General features: G+C 34.3%; 1 protein-coding gene across 12 annotated transcripts in view; it reads right to left on the reverse strand.

Annotated features, from left to right (window-relative positions):
- nalcn (sodium leak channel, non-selective) overlaps nt 1-20,948 on the reverse strand; it is a 192,014-nt gene that overhangs the window by 110,720 nt on the left and 60,346 nt on the right. For all 12 annotated transcript variants that reach the window (XR_012384932.1, XR_012384933.1, XR_012384934.1 and 9 more), the window contains 3 exons: nt 17,396-17,538; nt 16,480-16,584; nt 8,409-8,495 (listed from right to left, as the gene is read on the reverse strand). Coding sequence is in view for 9 of the 12 variants with exons in the window: in XM_073911846.1 (XP_073767947.1) it covers nt 8,409-8,495; nt 16,480-16,584; nt 17,396-17,538 (335 nt within the window). In the remaining 3 variants the exon portion in view is untranslated. The remainder of the gene's footprint in view (nt 1-8,408; nt 8,496-16,479; nt 16,585-17,395; nt 17,539-20,948) is intronic.

Consider the following 20,948-nt stretch of genomic DNA (forward strand, 5'->3'; position numbering starts at 1 on the left):
ACAAATTTGAGTTTCCAGAGGAAAAAAAAACCATACATGTTAAGAACTATGTGAAGTAAAGCAAATTATGATTCTAAGTTTATTTTTAAGGTATACTTCAGGCTAAATTTAATTTAAAGCAAAAAGTCTATACTCCATATGTACAGGTAGATAAAGATTCCAATTAAGTGGGAAAAAAAAGCAAACGAAACAGACAAGACACCCACCTATGGTCATTTATCGATCAATAACCATTAGCAAATGCTGCAAGTAAGGGCGGGTATCGTTTGGGGTAATTTTGATACCGGTGCTAAATCAATACTTTTAAAACAATACAAGTGCCAAATGGTGCCTGAACCAATAGTTTTGAGCAGCAAAATTATGGTGGATGACTCTAGAAAAATCCCTTATTTGAAAAAAAAATTTATGGTTTTAATTAAACAATATAATTAACGTTTTAGTTTTTTTTTTTTTTAAGTAAACTGTACGTCAATTTAGATTTTATATTTGAGGAGTTTAGATGCAAAAGCCGCTAAACGTCACTACCGCCAAAAAAAGAGATAATGACATTGAGTGAATGGTTTAGGCATGTAGTATGCAAACAACAAATATTTTTACTTCAAATCATCTAAATCGCAGCATCAGCCCATTCAGAAATAACAATTTTTTGGCAAAAGCCTCTAAACGCCACTTCCCTTTGACAGCAAAAGCCGCTATATCCAGAGAAACAATTAAAAATTGCTAATCGAATCCCATGTTTTCAATGTAGTAGCGCGCTGTAGTAGGTTTTTATGAGAACAGTCAGTGAATGGCAAATGTAAATTTTCCTAAACTCAAAACCCTTTAGAGATTTTTCAACTAATTACACTGACTCATCTCAATAGGTGGATTTAGAGGTTTTTGCAAAAAAAAAAAAAAAAAAGGCTGAAGTGGTTTTAGCTGGTTTTGACGCAAAAAAAAGCTTACCTTGTTAAAAACCAAAGAATTGTCTAAAGTGACATTTTAGAAAAAAAAGTTATTTTATTTACTAGCTAATAATCTTTTCTTTAACTATAAAATGAAATTTCTGAACCTAATTAGAAGGGCCTAATAGAAAATGCTTATTTACAAAAAAAAAAAGGTCTGATGGATTTAGAGGGTTTTGCATCTGAACTCTTCATTTGAATTGAACTGCATTAATATATTTCATTTAATCATTTTTTCTTAGCATGAATTTAAGATTTGCATTATGTAATTAACAATGCATTAGTTTACTACTAATTTGTGGAAAGGCTGTCATCAAAATCAGGGAAAACCTTTTACTAGGGTTGGGGTTTGTGACTACGTTTACATGGACATCAGCAATCTAATTATTTGCCTTAATCTGAATAAGACAATAATAATGAGACAATAAGTTGCTTTCTGAATTCTCCTTTTATGATCCCGTTTTACATGTTATAGCACATATTTAAATTAACATCATTGTTTCACCAGGCTATTCTGTAATTTTGGGTGTTTAATTTTTAATTTTTGGAATTTAACTGCAGTTTGGCACTTTCACTTTTTCTCAGCAACATATTGTCATGCCCCTGTGACTAACTGAGGTATTAGATGATAATATGAGGTAAGAACTGGTGGAAGAGTGTTGTCTTAATGGAATTTGATGCTGTACCGTACTGAAAGAAAAACCTAAGCATTTCGTGAGGTGGTTGTCCTTTAATGTAATCAAAATGCGCTGTTTACATGTTAGACTCTTAATCAGAGTATTATCTTTATCACTCAGTGCAAGTGCCAGATGAAAGTGCCTTCCTCTGCATTTAGGTTGATTCCATGTGTTTAGTTTGACGTTTTCCCTTTAAATGCAATCTTTGTAGGCCTAAAGCATCTGCTTCTTGTTGCTGTGTCAGAATACTAGCCACACTTTAGAAGGCTTAGTTTGAGCAAAATTGATAAACGCAATCATGCGTGTTGATGAATCTGAAGGAAGTCGCTCACAACATGCGTGCGTTGCCTACATGTATTCTCTTATAGCAAGGGTCCCGGAGGGCTGGTGTCCTGAAGGTTTTAGCTCCAACTTGCCTCAAAACACCTGCATGGACATTTCTAGAAAAACTGAGTAAGAGCTTGATTAGTTAGCCCATGTGCGTCGGATTGAAGTTGGAACTAAACTTTGCAGGAGACCGGCCCTCCAGGACTGAGGTTGGGCACCCCTGGTGTAAAGTATTGTGAAAGACTCCACCCATCCCCTCCACATTCTGTTCCAGCTCTTGCCATAAGGAAGATGGCTCCAGTGTATTAGACCCCGCTTGGCCAGACTGCTCAACAGTTTCTTTCCACAAGCTGTTAAAGCCCTCAATTCCAATCACCTTACTCCCCTCTGAAATCTTATCCACAATCCCAAAACTAGAATGCCTTCTCCTCTCCCCACACCACACCACACGAAAACCTCATAATATTATGCAATTTTGTGACACAACATTTCGTTTCACTGTAGAGGAATGACAATAAAGCTTGACTTAACTTGAAAAGCACTTTTTACGAACTCTGTATGCATGCCTTTTCCTACATTGTTTAATTAGAAAATAGGAACAAAAATAGCTGATGGAAACCTGCAGTGTTCAAATCCCACTGCTTATCTAAGTTATTACTGCAGTGAGGTGATTCATGCTCTGTCTGGGACCTGCTGGTTAATTAAAGCCAACTGTCCTCTAGAAATCTCTAGCCACCGTTCAAGATCAGGTTAGAGATGCAGACGGGCAAGAGCATCATGGTTGCATTTGTTGATTATGCACACTGATGACTGGGAGAAATGGGTCCCGTGGGAGAAATGAGTGTTGCGAGGTCAAAGGTGGAGTAATGGAGGTTTCCTTTTTGTAAATAACCTTGGTGTGAGGAAACGTAAAGGGTGTCGAGGCATTCCCTCATTAAGTGCATCTTCTATTAACAGTGTAATCAATCATGGCATCCAGGGATTACAATGCAGGCCAACCAGGAAAGACCTGGACAATCAGGGAACTGCTGTTTTTAACAATATATTTCAACACAAAATGATGTGTGTTTTTTTAAGTTAAATCCAAAATCTAATATATATAATACATTATTGCAAACAACTTACAAATAGGACTTTAAAGAAATTGAGCAGTTACAACAGCAGACATAACTGCTATACACATGTATATATTTATAAAAAGAGATGTGTATAAAACTTCACATTGTTATTATACCATATGTAGAGAGACTACAGTATACACACTGTAACAATTTCCAGTAGAATCTACAGTAGCTTACTTAGAGCAGTTCACCAGTAATTTACTTAAAATCAAAGCAAACATACTGTATTTACAGCACCATTTACCTTGCTCCATATGCATTTGCAGTAATGTCTATTTAGTGTAAAATATACTGTAATTTTACAGCAAAATACAGTGACAAACTGCAAAACTATCCTACAGTAAAAAACACTTCAAATTACAGTTTAATACTGTAATTTACAAAAAAATCGTTAATGGTGTACTAATCAGGGTTTTTGCATAACCAGAAAAGCCACAAGCAACTTGCAACAACACAGTTTACTTTGGTACGCTTGCTATATATAAAGTACAACAGAAAATGGTCCTAGCAGGTAGTCACAGCCTGAAATAAAAACTGTAAATTATCATGCAGACTCAACTGATTCTTATGCTATTAAAGGAAAAATCGCAAATCCCTTATTGTAAAGGTCAGGATTTAAACTCCAATGAAACATTTATTATTTTTGGAGAGATTCATATCAAGGCTCTGAATTGAAACTTATAAAAAAGTTGGCGGCCAGAGAAGTGCAAAACTCTAGACAGGAAATCTTTTACTTGAGGAAGAATCCATTAGAATAGCTGTAGTGCAATTAAACCATAAGGCAATGCAAAGGCCTAATTAACACCAAGGTGGCCTTTGCAGAAGCGATCAACCAGACCTCATTAACCTTAACCATATAATGACACACATCTAAATACACAATACCCACTGCTTCACTGTTTATATATCATGAAGAGCAAGCTAGAAACTGTTCATGGCAGAAATATGCGAACATAAAAATAAGCTATTGTCAATGCTATTACTCATTGCGATATTGTGTTTTTTCTGCAAGATTTTGTATATGTAAATAAACAAAGAGATTCAAAGAGTTTAACCTGGGGTCTGTTCTTTGTACGTGGATTACTCAATTAGCTGGGATTGGTTATTGATGAATGACACAATCCAAGATCATTTTGTTCTTCAAAACTCATTCAAGAGTTGATCTCAGCAACAGCTCTGGTAGCTCAAACCTGCACAGGAGCAGGCATATTTCATACAAAGTCTGTCTGTTGGTTCAGCCCAAGGGGTTTAAAGAGAACATTTATTAATATGGATTTAGATACAAATGTGTATTATTTTAAGGTAACAGCTTTAGTACATTTTTTGTATGATAACAGACATGCACAATATTCAACTTCTTTTTATGGAATAATAATTTATGCAGTCATGCACATGCTTTTACACCTAATATGATAAGTATGATTTGATGCGTCACAAAAGTTGCAGACACCTTTACCGATAACAAAATGCTTTTTTGATGCAAAATTAATTTAAACAGTCAGCTATTCTTTACAACGATTAAGAAACATTAATAGGCCTACGCTACTATAATAAAGAAAATCTGCTCTAAAAATAAAAATAAATAAATTGCTAAATGCTCTAGACACATGAACGTGCTAAGTCTGCAGCCCACAACAAAGTTGGAAAATTATTGTGTATCTTATTTAACTAATCATTTACTATGAATTTTATGTCATTTTACTCACATAGATAATTGAATATTCATCAGATGATGTCATTACACTGCTCTGCCATCAGTCAATCGTTTCATTGCTGATCATGATTTTGAGAATTGATAAATCTGTCCTTCACAACACACGCAGCAATCTCAGATCAGTTCTTCCAGAAATTTTGATCTGATTCACAACCTTGTTTAAAGAACCAAATTAACCAGACATGAGCTTTATTTTGAAAATAATTATGGATGTAATATGATTAAACAAAGCAACAAATGATTTAATCAGTGCATTATGTTTATGGGGGCAGCACAGTGGCGCAGTGGGTAGCACAATACAGCAAGAAAGTCGCTGGTTCAAGCCCTGGTTGGGTTAGTTGGCATTTCTGTGTGGAGTTTGTATGTTCTCCCCGTGTTAACTTGTTTCTCCGGGTGCTCTGGTTTCCCCCACAAGTCCAAAAACATGCTCTATAGGTGAATTGGGTAAGCTAAATCGTCCGTAGTGTATGTGTGTGAATGAGTGTGTATGGATGTTTCCCATCGTTGGATGGCAGCTGGAAGGGCATCCGTAAAACATGTGCTGGATAAGTTGGTGGTTCATTCCTCTGTGGCAATCCCTGATAATAAAGGGACTAGGCCAAAAAGAAAATGAATCAATCAACTATGTTTAAGCCCAGCAGACACACCATGTCATAAGATAATAAAATTATGTTAGATTTAGGTTGCCAGCATCTAAGGACAATGTTATTTTTATATCCAATAAAGACCTGAAATGACATTGATATTTGGTTGATTTTAGGTTGTGTTGGAAAGTGACCAAAATCTAACGTTGAGCCAACATCTTAAACTAAATCAAATCCTGACATTTATTTGTCAGGTATGGCAACCAAAACTCAAAGTCTGATAGGCGTCATATTGATAACGTCCACACAATATTAAGTTGTAACATCATTAGACGTTAATATTTTTTGTTGTTGTTTTAAGGTTGCGTTGGAAAATAACCAAAATGCATTGTCCGTCCGACTTTGGAAATTGATGTCAGCCTGACGTTGGGTTCTGACATCAACCCAATTTTCATTTCCAAACTAAATGCAATGTCCCATGATGTTGGGGTCCAATGTCAATCAGACATCATGTTGATGTCCTGTACCTGCTCGGTGTATTCTTTATGTCTGTGAGTCTGACAATAATTATTAAACTATTTAAAAAATCTAAAGCAAAATAACACTGCACCGTCGCCACTGTATAAATCAAATATATTTCATCTTTAATAAAACAGACTTGTTTCTTGCATCTAAATGTCTCAAACCGGCTTAGATTGTTTACATGGTAAATGGCCTTAAAACATGCGATAAACTTTCATTCTATAATTGTTACAATTTTGCAATTAATCCAATTTTGCAATTGCAGTGCCTTATCAACTATAATCCTGATGCTGAAAGTATATATTTTGTATAGTGTTCCGATTTTGGAGTGAAAAAATGTCTTTGTGAGACTCATTCAGTAAATGGTTTAAAAACTCAACTGCCCTTTAAGGCAAATTATGTATCCATTCTATATATTTTACCATTGCAATAAGTGACCTACATTTTTATTACAGCACAGCTTTTATTTCTTTCCAGGTTAGTGTTCATTTGTCTGCCATTTGTGGCATGTCTCTTTAACAATAGTTCACAGAGGATTGCATTGTGCTGAAAGCCACTGAGATTGAAGTCTATGATGAACTACACCTCCACTCACTTGCTGAGTTCTCTCCCTCGTTCACCTCATCCAACCCCCTGTAACCTCTGCTCCTCTCTGAGGAAATACAAAAGCTTTCCTTTACCTGATGGGATCACCTCACACAAACCCGGCCCCAGAAATGTCATTAAATGCCAGTCTTTGGTCTTATTTTTTAAACCTGCACTGACTATTTCCAAATGCCCCCTTCCACAAGCACAGCTGAAAAGTCATGTGAACAAAATGTGAGCTTTTCACCAGGATTGTACTTCTGAATCTTAACCCAAAGAGAGTGATGCATTAAATTGTATTTTTGGATATTAACTTCCATCCAACTCCACTAAGGGCCTATTCTCACTGATGATCTCTCTCCTCTGTGTAGGCAGATATAAAAGTCAAAAGTGTTTTTTTTTAAGGTAAGTGCCACTAGGCTCTCTCCAGATGCTGTCCTTTATGTTATTATGATATTACAAACCATCAAAGCCTACTCTATTCGACCATTTAAAACCAATTCATAATTTCTATTCAATTTCAGTGTCAAAATGTTTAAAAGTGACACTAGCCTGTTCTCTCAAACGATAAACTATTCATAGTTTTGTCCATTAAAGTTGACATACAATGGTATTTGATATTCTTTGAAATTACATGAACTGATGAAAGGTGCAGAATAACACTAGGAGCACTGCAAACAGTGGTGTGAATAACAAATTACAAATACTCAAATTAGTTTCATTCATTCATTAATTCATTAATTCATTCATTCATTCATTCATTCATTTTCCTTCAGTTTAGTCCCTTCATTCTTTATACAGAGGTCACCACAGCAGAATGAACTGCTACCTTATCCAGCATATGTTTTACACAGCAGATGCTCTTCCAGCTGCAACCCAGTACTGGGAAACACCCATACACTCTCACATTCATACACATACACTTTGGCCAATTTAGTTTTTTTTAATTCACCTTACAGTGCATGCCATTGGTCTGTGGGGGAAACCGGAAACCCACACGAACACAGGGAGAACATGCAAACTCCACACAGAAATGCCAACTGACTCAGCCAGGACTCAAACCAGCAACCTTTTTGCTGTGAGGCAACAGTGCTAACCACTGAGCCACCATATAGACAGAGTATCAGTCACACCCTACCCGAGTTGAGCATGATGATGGCTGGCCTGCCAGCAGAGGATCGCGCTGCTGAGCCGAAGGCAAAAATCATCTTTGAGTATGACTGTCTGCTTTGCAGCGCAATTGAGGGAACTCCTACATGACACAATTGAACTGAATCAAGATTTAACATTTTGTTTTTGTGCAGATCCACTTTTTTATGAGATGTTTATTAATAAATAATATTTTGAAAGAAAAAAAATTATGGTGTAAAATCAATTTAGTATCGATATCGTGATATTTAATTTAGGTATTGTATCGAAGTCTAAATTTTTCGTATCGGGCAATAAAAACTCGCACTACTTTTTTTGGTAAGCAATAGTACTTTTCCTTGAGTGTGATTTTTCGGTACTCGGTACTTCGGTACTTTCCACCACTGATAGTAAATGAAAAAGGAAATGAGGGCCAGCACGCACTGAAACGAATGAACTATAGTCGCACCACAAAATGACACAGTATAAATACAATCAAACAGTGTAAGTAAGTAAGTAAGTTATATAGAAAGCATATGTTTGTATGCACTGTGCATGTGCTAAATTGGGTTCACAAAAAGGGGGAAGGCAAACTTTGCTATGTTCATTCCAGTCTATTCATTCTCTGTCAAATTCATACCAGCTAGTTTGAGCGAAATCTAAATGTGGCTATTGCGCTCGGGCCGCCTGCAGCACATTTCTTGCACTCCCACACAGCAGTGTGGCATTAGATGTGGCAGTCAGGCAATACTGAGGGTGTGCTGACGGTCGGGGGCGTCAGTGCCATTAAATCGCATGTCTGGTACCTGGAGGCAAGCAGGCGCCCGGCCATGTGGTTTATTCACGTCCACCGCCACGAGCTGCCATCCTCCAGACGCGTCCTCGTGAAACATCTGCCACCAGGAAAGAGAGGGAAAGAAAGGGAATTGTTAATAAGTGTGAATGACTTGTGGTTTGTCAGTTAGGTTAAAAAATAAATTAAATGGCATCAAAATAAAATTCTGCTAGCAAACTTGGAGAAAAAAAAGGAAAAGAGTTTGAATCGAAAAACAACTGTCAATCTGAAAAACAATCAGAAATTATATTACATTCAATGGAATTCTCCGGCAACTTCAGGACCATTTTATAAACACAGTCAAGGTCACAAGAAATTGGCTTCATGATCCAGCGAGCATCTATTCACATTTCAGAATCTAAATGCACCATGACTTCACCATGACAGATACGAGGAGACAGCGGCGGAGACAGCAGGGACTAGAGGAGGGAGGCAATGCTACAGCAGGCACCTTGAATATGGCACATAACAGAGGCTACTCATATCCATATGTACACAGCCCAAAACTATCAGACGCCTCTGTGCTTGAAGCCGTTTTATCGACCGTCGTGAGAAAATATAAATAAAACAGATTGTATAGAAGCATTCCTTCTCAACAATTTTTAAAGGCAAGCCATTTTAATATTTAATCTATAAATACTAGCATGTGTTTTCATGCTGTCAGTACCAATTTTTAAGACAACAGCATCAATCGCGATTAAGCACGGACTTATTCAGTAGCTACTAGTGCTTATCCTTTAGATACTGATACTTCATTAGATTCTAATAACTCATCATCTATTATATATTTATTATACACTAGTTCTTATTGTTATTATTATTATTATACTAGTCATATATTTATTAATACATTACTATTTTACATAATGGTTATACTGTAATAGTACCTATTTTTTAAATACTAGTATTCATTACTTAGACGCTGACACTTTGATACTAGAAATTACTATTAGATACTAGTACCTATTAAACAAATACAAATACTTATTACAGTTTTTCTCAGTCACTTTGGTGCGTTTCTCACAACACCAGTGCATTTCTGCATAACAGTTAATGCATTTCTCAAAACAATTAGTGCAAACTGCAAAACCTAGTTGATAACCTGCAAAAGCGCGTCACATACTCAAAATGGATAGTTCATTCCTCAAAAGCAAGTATTCATGTCAATCAAACTGTCAGTATCATCAAAATGAAAAGTCCTGACACCATTGTTTTAGAACAAGATAGTCAAATGGCTTTGTCATGTTGTTATTTTGATAGTTTACTCTGGACATTTTTTCAATGCAAAAAGTCAGATGTTGGTTACACTTCCTGAAAATGCTCAAGACAGCACTATATACTATTTGCACAGCCATTTGAAAACTACAGTAAAGTTGGACATCCCTGCATTTAGTGAGGTATCTGAGTACAAGACACTGAATATGTATGTTTCACATTTTTACTGCATTTGCTCTTTACAATCCTAATTTATTCACAGCATTGTGCAAAAGAATAAACACACCCTTTTTTACAACAAACATCAACTCCCTTTGGGTTGAACTGTGCACAACTGTAAACAATATTGCAGTACATATTGGACCTGAACCTGCAAATACACAGGTCTGTAAATCATACATCAAATTGTTCAATTTTAAACACATTTTCAGGAAAATAAAGTTAAAAAATTTTTTTTAGAAAGTTTGCTTTACCGATTTTGACATAAAGTTCAACATTTTTGTTTGTAATGACTCAAGTAATGAAATGAGGACTGTTAGTTTTATATGGAACGACTATTCGGCATTTGCAAGTTTAGTTCATTCTGACTGACATGACATAAGCAAATGATAATGTCATAAATAGCAGAGAGTTGAATAAAAGCAATTAATGCATGTCCGAAAGCATTTGCAATTTGTTGAAAGGAATGAGAAAATGTTATTAGGATGTGCACAAATGACTAATTGTTTTGAGAAATGCATGACCTGTTGTGCAAATGTAAATAGTGTTGTGAGAAATGCACCAAAGCGACTGAGAAAAACTATAAGTATTGAGTGTCTTCATTTTACAATTAAGGTTTTTAACTATCCTCTACTGTGGCCAATGTTGTCACTAGTAAGATAATACTTGTTATCATTAATAATTACAAAAGATGTAATTATGATGTAAGATGTAAGAGTGTAATAAAATAATAAGCACTAATACTTAATAAGTTTAAGAATCGAATGTATAAGAACTACTTCTATCTAATAAAAGTAGTACTATCAAATCATCAATCTAAAAACTGAAATATTAAAACCTTGTAAATATCTACTTATAAATAAAAGTAACTATTGGAATACATGTCATATTGCAATGACAGGTCCTCAAAGTCAACAGCTCAAACTTTAAATGCGTAACTAGAATGTTAGAAGTCACTAAAAGAAATACATACTTATGACTATGAAAGTAATCTAATAAATAATGCCAATAATCTAATGAATAAGTATCTATAAAAGAAGTACTATCTAATAATTACAACCAATATGCAAGCAGTAGTAACTTTTTAAGCAGTATCTAATGAATATGCATACTTTCAGAATGTAGCAGTATCTACACTGGCAGAAATAAAGGTACAAAAGGTGTCACTGAGTATGTTTACATGCCCAACAATAATCTGATTTTAATATGATTAAGACTATAGAGTCTACCATGTAAACAGCGATTTTTGATTTATTTAATCCAATTAAAGTCCTAATCTAAACAGAAACAGGTTAAGACATTTGGAGTATGCCGGTTTTAGTCGCATTATAGAAGTGCAGTACAGACATGTAAACACCTTAATCAAACTATTATTGTCACTACTACAACTACAATCTTCCAGCAGTTCATAATCACATCCACTATCTCTTTTGTCACAGGGGGGCATGCATGAAATGTTCCTGAATGAAAGTGAAAGTGACAAACTGCAGTTGAGGTCAAAAATTCTAAATGAGACACACGAAATTACACAAAACTCCGGAGGAAGTGTGGATAGCGCAGTGACGCAACGATGAACTATGTGCTATAACATGCGAAACAGGATCATAAAAGGAACATTCAAAAAGCAACTCATGTAAACACCTTAATCTTATTATTTTCTTTTAGATTAAGGCAATAATTTGATTACTGATGTTCATGTAAACGTGGCCAGTGAGACAGTACCTGTTGACAGTTTTTTTTATTTATTTTTTTAGGTGCTAATATGTATATTTAAAGTACAATATGCCCCTTGGGATATTATTGTATAACTTTAAAGTACAAATATTCATCCTTTAAGAACTAGCATACATACATTTTTTAAGTGTACCACCCCACAGCCGTTTATGACGGGGAAAATAATTAGCACTAGTAATGAATAAATATTAGCAAATAATAAAAAAGACACTAGTACACTGACAAAAAAATGGTTCATTGAATTTACTAAGCGGTTAAAATCCATTTATATGGGCTGAATTTCATTCATTCATTCGTTTATTTTCTTTTCGGCTTAGTCCCTTTCATTAATCTGGGGTCTCCACAGCAGATTGAACCATCAACTTATCAAACATATGTATTTACACAGCAGGTGCCCTTTGAGCTGCAACCCATCTCGGGGAAATTGGGCTGAATTTAAACAAACTAATTAAGTTAAACATTACTAAATTAAATTTGTTTGTATAAATGAGGCCCATAGATATTTTTGCAACCACTTACCTTAAAAAAATTGTAAATCCAATGAACCATTTTTTCAGTGTATCAAAATACTAGTAGCCAGAATATACATAGAAATGTGTTTTATTTGTTAGATGGCTTGCCATGTTCTCTGATGTACAGTAGTATTTAAGTCCATAGCAAAATAGGTGTGAGTTATATGCACATCTCTGTAACATATTAACATGTGTCTGATTTACTGTACAGTATATTGAGGTTCATATTTCTTTTTTTTTTTTTTTTGGTTTTCCACCCCTAAGCACAAAAGCAAAAATCTGCGTATGCCTGCTCTTAATGTGAACTGCTGCTGTTCCACTTATGTCTGTCTTTTATCAGTTCAGAAGAATAGATAACCAATTAAACCCAAGAGAAATGACAGTCATTAAGCTCACAATGCCCCTTCAGCTCTGACAGCTTAAAAAGGTTACCTACATAAATAGATTTTTAAAAAGTTTCCCCTCGTAGTCTCGTAATTATAACTTTGCCATTCATGTGGTAATCTTCTTAAGAGGCCTTATTGAATTATATTATTTTTTTTATAAAGCAGTCACAAAAGGGATGGTGCAAATCTTGCCAAAGAGTATCACTAGGCCCCAGAAGAACCTTATATTTCTTTTAGATTAAAGGCACCATTCCAAGTGGTGTAGTCCAACATTCAGTAAACCAAGGGTTTCTGTCTCCTTAGAGATTTTTCTTAAATTAGGCATTTGGGTGTAATTAAAATTAAGACATAAAACAGGGATGTGTGTTTTTTTTCAAGGTCACATCTGAAGAAGTCTTAATGGGCTTTTCACATGGAATAAGTAGACAGACGAAACAGCAACTGTTTTTTTAAGGTTAAGAGGATAATTTCTAGCATTTCATGACAGGAACAGCAAACTAAAATTCTTTCAGTTATTTGTCATTTTTGAAATATGAGCCCCCTAAGAATAGCCTCACCAAGACCAAGAGCAAAATACTACATTATACTGTTTTTGCTGGAGATTTTACAGATTAGGAATCGATTCCAAGTTTCATAAATGTCCATGAGCTTGGAAAACTGTATGTTGCTGAAGACAATTCAGCTTTGGGTCCTCGGAATGAGATTGACCTTATTACTTTTGGAAGGCTTTACTGTATACTTGAATGAAAATATGTTCCATTTTCGGAAGATGTGGCCATTCTGTTTCACTTTTTTTACCTCTATATGTCTTATGCTTTTGTGAAGTTTAAAATATGCACACCCAGGTCATGTGTCAGCCCCAATATTTAATTATCAATCAATACAGACAATTAAAATGTGCCTGTATACACATACAGTTTATCATCATTCAGTGTCATTTTTTCAGTTGCCAGGAAGCTTTTTTACTTTAAGGAAGGATTAAAGTGATAGTTCACCTCAAAATGAACATTTACTCACTATTTACTCTGCCTTGACTGTTGTCAAACCTTTATGATTTTTTTTCTGCTGAACACAAAAGAAGATATTTTGAGGAATGTTAGAATCCAGGAATGTTAGAATCCAGTAACCACTGACACCCATAGTAGCATGTTTTTAATCCTTTCTGTCAATTATTTCTCATTTGCTGTATTTTTGTGTAATTTGATGATGTTGATATATTACATATATATATATATATATATATATATATATATATATATATATATGTGTGTGTGTGTGTGTGTGTGTGTGTGTGTGTGTGTGTGTGTGTGTGTGTGTGTGTGTGTGTGTGTGTGTGTGTTATATGTTTTGGGAATACTGTACAAAATGTCAGCAGCAGATTTTACATACCAGTGGGTGCACACGGCTCCTAAATTGTAAAACAAATCCTAAAAGTAAAACAAATACTGGATTTCTTTATTTCAATAGTCTTTTTAAAAACGTCAACCCATTGTGAAGAAAGTGTCAAAATAAATAAAAATATTGTTAAATCTTTTATTTTATTTTTTTTCATCACATATGGGTAACCATGTGCCATGTGTAAAAAGTGTGTTTCAAATCAGTTTCCAAGATTTTTCAAAATAACATTTTAGGATTTAAAAAACTCAAAATGTTTGAGAACGGTGAGAAAATGACTGCATTGTTTTCTGTTTTGGTCGAATTATTCCTTTAACATGTTACAAGAAATTATAAAATTTGTACTTTCTATACATTAAATCATGATACACATTTATTTTATGATTATTTTCAAATAAAATATATAGTAGCATGTCACTAATATGTTTTTATTAGCACCAAAGCTAATAAATAAAAATAACAATCAATTATTTTAAATACCAAAAAATAAAAAGTTAACTGTACTGTATAATAATTGTATATTTGTCAAATAAACTCAGCTGTATTTTAGTCAAATATTACTAATTAAAATTTGTTTTACCCTATAGAAGTAATAGAAGTTTATCTAATAATATTTTGGAAGAAAACGACAAAATAAAAAAAATTAAAAAAAAGTTTTTTTTTGTTGTGATTGAAAATTTGGTTGTTACATCAAATAATGTTTTTGTCAAATTAACACTGAACAATGAAACTACTGTGTCTTTTATTCAAAGTACATTTGTATATTGGATTGAGTGAAAAATTCAACTTGCCTTAAAGCAAAAAGAACCCCATTTACTTAAGTTTTTTTTTTTTTTATTTAACAAATTTCATTTCATATGACCACACACACCAGAAGATAGTTTACCTCATTATTGAGAATAAAATAACTAGCATTAGCACAGACTAACTTAATATGCATTTATTATAGTTTAGACCAAAGTACAACTTTACTTGGATTTAGATTTTACGTCAAACCATTTAATTAATTCTTCGTCTGTACCAACAATATTTTTCCTCTGAGTCAATGTATTTTTTCCCTTGGGCAAAATAAATATTTTGATTAATATTAAATTACATTTTTAATTTTTAACAGTTTTTAAGTCAAAACTATAATTTGAACATAATTTATAAATGCAACAAATTATATTGTTTTAGGAAGGTCCAAGCAAGATTATACTTTGATGATCTGAGGTAAAAAAAAAAAAGAAAAAAAAAATATATATATACACAGTATATATTATTATTATTATTATTATTATTATTATTATTATTATTATTATTATTTTGTGTGAATGTAGTTTTTTCTTGACCACAATAAATATTTTTGATTCAGATTAAATTAAACAGTGACAGTATTTTTTTGTTGGTTTAAAGTGTATTTGTTTTAGTGTACATATCTGAAAACACATCATCATTATTTAAACATTATAGGATTATTTATTTCTATTATATAGTAAATACTATTATAAATATAACTAATTTCATGTTTTATTTAAAAACAAAATGGTTTTGATTACTGTATACCAGTGTTTAAATAACAAAATCTTTTTTTTTTTTTTTGTTTCTTTCAGTTATGATCTCAATGTTTAATGGATTCAATATTAGTTATTTCTGTTTCCTTCATTTTAAGGTGACAACTACATCAGCCATTTGCTGGAATAAATGTCATGTGCTATAACCATTCTTTTTCCGTAGGGCACTTCTACAACCATAAGACTTGAATAATGGTGGTCAGGTCACTCCTGCAGTGCTGCCAAAAGTGCTGCCAGCTCCACTCATGCCAACCTCTGAGGCTTTGCTCCAAGACTGGCTCTGGCACAGTGACTGGCACAGTCAGGAAGACACTATGCCTGAGTTCACACAATTACACACACAACTTTTCACACCACGCCCCCGCTCCAGATTTTCTGTGCATTTGCACCATTAGCTTGGAGAGTGTGAAATTCTCACCAAACATTAGGTAGGCGACAGTTGTATAAAATCAACAGGACAGGTTTCCCCACAGGACAGCTTTACAGGCGGGAAAGCAAGAGCATTTAGGGTTAATTGATTCTCTCCGTCCTTTCAGTTGATCAGTCACATCAAATATAGGCTGAATGACAGATCCATAAACATATGCACACAGTTTTTTCCCTCTCTTTCAGTCTGCTGCGCTTTCAGCCACGTTCCTCTATGACTCACCCTTGAGTCTGCCAGCCGCCCAATCAGATCCCTCAGTGCCGTTCGGGGCCCCCCACCTGACAAGCAGCCAAATTTATTTAAAAAACAGCTTGCTGTTGGGTCTATCCTGCCTGCTGAAGGCCAGGGAAGCCAGACTCACAGCCTCCAGGGAAATATGGGAAGAAATCCTTCAGATGTCTGTGTTGGTGTTTATCAGTCTATGTTTAATAATCCAAAACGTTTGTATTCAAGCTTTTGATATTTTATTTATTTATCTTTTTTGGTTGGTTAAATTTCATCTGCCTAAATATATTTTAAACAAGAATGATCAAATAGATTAACAAATGTGGAAAATAAGTCGTACTGTAATTTTGATATTTTTGTTTGTGTTTGTATTTACCTGTGTAGTAGCTGTTGACGTGGTGCTGCTCCGGGATCCCCACATCTGCTGGAACTGCACTCTGATCTCAGCAAACGTTTCGATAATCACAGCAATGAACACATTCTGGAAACAATAGTTAAAAAACAAATATTAATAGATGAAGAAATTCCCCACAATTATGATTAAATTGAAATCTTGTGATTGTTTTCTGGCATCTAAGTCTGAACACAGATCAGTGTTGTGCTACAACCCGATCAATATATCAACATCACTTTGTGATATTGAATTCAACATATCATGAAATCACCTCCCCACCTACAGTACAACTCTTAGATTAAATGACGGGGTCAATTTGGGTGAACTATCCCTTTAAAAATGCAAAAATAAGGCCAGTAATCTGATATGTTTTGTGTGCTTATACACTCTGATTATTGTCAAGTTTACTCACTCTCAGGCAATCTAAGATATAGATGATTTTCTTTTCTTTTTCCAGAATGTTCTGAATTCTCTCGGAATTAAAGATAGTAATATTCGCTTTTTTTTCATGTACCAACTGATCATTTTACTCCAGTAGAGTAAAAATTATCATCAGGACCAATAGGTATTCATTTTATTTTGCTTGAATATTTTCTTTTTGCTCTCAAGTGCCATTAAATTTACATGGTTTTCGTTATAACAAAATTAATAACACACTAATATTCTTCTTCAGAAAAAGTCACTTACATCTTCTTGAAGTTGAGTAAATAAGCTATGATTACTTTTTAATTGAGCTATCCAGCTTGTTCTTATGCATATAGACACTTGAAGTATACTACAGCACAATATATGAGACACCTAGAATAACCCTGACTCTTCAATGAAAAAAAGGACCTGTGTTCAGATTATGACTAAGTTTTGTCAAATCGCTGATGTGAGAACAAAAGGATTTTTCCACCTTGACCAGCCAGGCGAGGAAGAAGATGAGCGTGAGGAAGTAGAAATATGAGCGCCAGCGTGGGAAGCTGTCGATGGCTCGATACATGATGAAGACCCAGCCCTCCTGAGACGCAGCCTCATATACAGTGAATATACTGGTGCCTGCAAGAAGAGACGACAAGGGTTACCACGGGGACACCAGAGGACAGAGGAGGGGGAGAAGGCCCATGTTTGAGATGTTCTCGTGCCCCCAGAGTGATCTGATTGGGCACTGAGACACAAAAATTCAGACATAAACATAATCTTGGCATTAGAAAACCTAGTCAGGTGATTTTTATTACCCAGCTGTGAATTTCCCACTCTCCAAATGATGGTTATCATGATTTTTGTAGTGCTCTTTATTCCATGTCATGCCGAAATATAACAGTATCTATATATCAAAGGAACTTGGCTAAATGAAGAACTATACACTCAGTGATGGGCTGCTTTCATGAATATGCTATATTATGTCTTTTTGATCATGCAAGTGTGATTTCTTTATAAAAGATGAGGGGAAAAAAAAACAAGTGTTCGTGGAACTTAAATGAATAGTCTGTTATTATTTACAGCATTAATTCTGTTGTTTAGACACCCACACACAGTTCCAAACCCTGTGTTACACAAAAGGAAAAAATGTCATTGTATTTTTCATGCAATAAAAATGATGAACATCATTATGACACAATTACAGAGGTAAAGAGCATGCTAAATGATTGCTCACTATAGGTATTGAAGATCAACTTTACCTGCAGAAATAATGATTTTTCATCAAAGCTTATTACTTTAAAAATCAATGCTCAAAATAAAATGTGACTGTTTCTAAGATTATTGCATAATTCTGCTGTCATTAAATAAAAAACTTAAATTTATTAAAAATAAAAATATATGATAATGAAATAGAAAAACAGGATAAAAAACTTAAACTTTATTCAACTAATGAAAATTAGAAATAGTTGTCCTGACAACCAACTGAATTAAATTAAGTGTAGGTTGAAGTAATAATAAATAAAAATTAATACTAAAAATATTGAGAAATATCTAACAAAAAAAACACAATTACAAAGCACATAACAAATATACTAAGCCAAAAAAATTAAAAATTATATAAACAGAAAATATAAGTAGTGGCTGGTTAATGAAGTTATGCAGGGTTGATTTAACCTTATGTTTGGAAGTCTTTGGGCTCTATCTTAAAGATCTAGGCGCAGAGTCTACTGCACATGGCGCTAAAGCATTAAGGACGTGTTCGAATCCACTATTGCTATTTTAAGGATGTAAAAATATGGTTTGCGCATTTGCTATTTACATGGCGGACTTTTTAAGTGGAAAAACTGAATGGTTCTCTAGAGTAAAACAGTTAAACAGGCCATCTGCAGTGCGTGGATAAAGATTGAACCTCCTCCATTCGGCCTCTTCACTTTCTCTTTTCTTTACTTTTACTCTTTGTTTTACTTTTGTGGAAAGGAAAGGAAATGTTGTTATACGCACTCCACTAGACATTCATCAGCTTACATATTTAAATTTGTTTAAGCGTAAAGATTTGTTTTAAAACTATTTCTAAATTCAGTTATAATTTCCAAACAAATAAATGAACAATAGTGTGGTCAAAAAACTGAGTTATATCCAAACACGTCACATTCTTATACCCCATTTAATGACGCATTTGTCTCCAAAACCAGACAGGTGGACAAATCCAAAACTTGTTTTTATTAAAACAAATACAAATATGCATATAAAAATAATACTGCTAATAATAATAATAATAACATTATAGAAATGCAAATTTTCATGAATAACCTGAAAAAAGGCATGAAGGCATGAAGGCTGTGGTATTTATAGTAACATTTCATTTTGATGGTCCATTTGAGTATTAGTAGACTGTCTGCCTAATATCTGTTGATACTGCTGCTAAACAGACAATTGACATTTTTATATAGTCACAACTGACTATATTAAAAAAACTTTGCAAGTACATGTCAACTTATACTAACCCTAACCCCGGCCTAACAGTATACGTATAATCTAATGAGAATTTGTTGACATGTAGATGCAATATAACTTAAATTCAACAAGTGGACCATAAAAATAAAGTGTGACTGTTGTTATATTTATGTAGAAAGTAATAATTTTTGTAATATTTTAATAATTTAATTATTTTTTATGTGTAAAAGATATTTGCGAATTGCTGCACATCCTGTGTATAAGAAGCAATGTGTAAGCATTTAAGGCGCACAACTAACGCGCTCTGCACTGAACTCTAGACCTGCTTTCAGCTGGTCAATTGCGCAGTATATTTTAGTAGCTCAAAATACCAGCGTGGCAAAAATGCGTCTTAACACACCTACCGTCCAGACAAAAACACCCATGAGTCCACAAAGCGGCACAAATGGATTTACTCTTTCAACAACGTGGTGCAAAACGGGAAATTTAGAGTTGTGTTGGGCAGAAAATAGCAACAAATCACGACAAACACTTTTTTATTGCGCCGGGTGTATGATAGGGCCCTTTGTGTTTCTCTTCGCAAGACACAAATTTGAATTCAGGCACATCGTTACACAAAAAAAGACTGAATAAGTAGCCCATGTAGCCATGAGTCCAACATATTATATTTTGTAGCTAATGGATCTGCACTTCCATGTTTTGTAAGAAAACCATTACAATAATACTCTAATGACTTCAAGTTCAAAAGTTACACACGTTATAATCAAAAAAATGTCTGTTATAATAAAGGTACCTTAAAATGTTACAGTTTCTCATACAGCTTAGAAATCACACCATAATGGCTTTTTCTTATACACAGCATATGAGGTCCCAAGCCTTCAATGATGTTATCTGTGCACTCACAGTGACCCATAATGCCATGCTGCGATATGGCTGCCAAAAGCCAGCAGGAAGCATGCCACTCAGTTCTGCTTCCTGCCATTTCCCACCAGGTTCAGGGGCAGAATGGGCCAAGGACACTGGCAGAGCCCTGGAAAGGTTAGTTTCACCAACCTTCCACATATCCTTTACGCAGACCCATATTAATAAAAGACATTATTGCATTTGGCTTTGGAACGCAACTGTGTTGAATCGATATGTAATTCACATTATAACATATACTTTAGTATAAACAGCGACAGAGCCTTTCCCTGGATGAATAAGAAGCAAATGCACTTGGCAAAGTAAGAAGCCACATTAAATATCACTTAAGGATAAATCACTGTCCAGAGATGACTAGCAAAAAAGAAAAAGCAACTCTGTTCTGATAGGGTGTGCATCTGCATTAAAGGTGCAGTAGGTGACTGTCTTCAGAAACATTTTTTGTTGTGCTGGTTGAAAGTCCCTTCACATTCCAAAAGTAATCATTAAAGTAAATGATCTAAATGTAATTATATCTGTTTTTATATTCTGGGTGAGGCATAAAAATAAAAATGTTCATACAATTAAATATTGTGGGACCGACAAATAACTCAATTACGGCAGGTATTTCAAACAGTCAACAAATTTAAATATGAATTTCTGCGCAGCCGCTTTAAGCAAACAAATACATC

This window comes from Danio rerio, chromosome 9 (genome assembly GCF_049306965.1).
Source record: "Danio rerio strain Tuebingen ecotype United States chromosome 9, GRCz12tu, whole genome shotgun sequence".
Classification (NCBI taxonomy): Eukaryota; Metazoa; Chordata; class Actinopteri; order Cypriniformes; family Danionidae; genus Danio; species Danio rerio.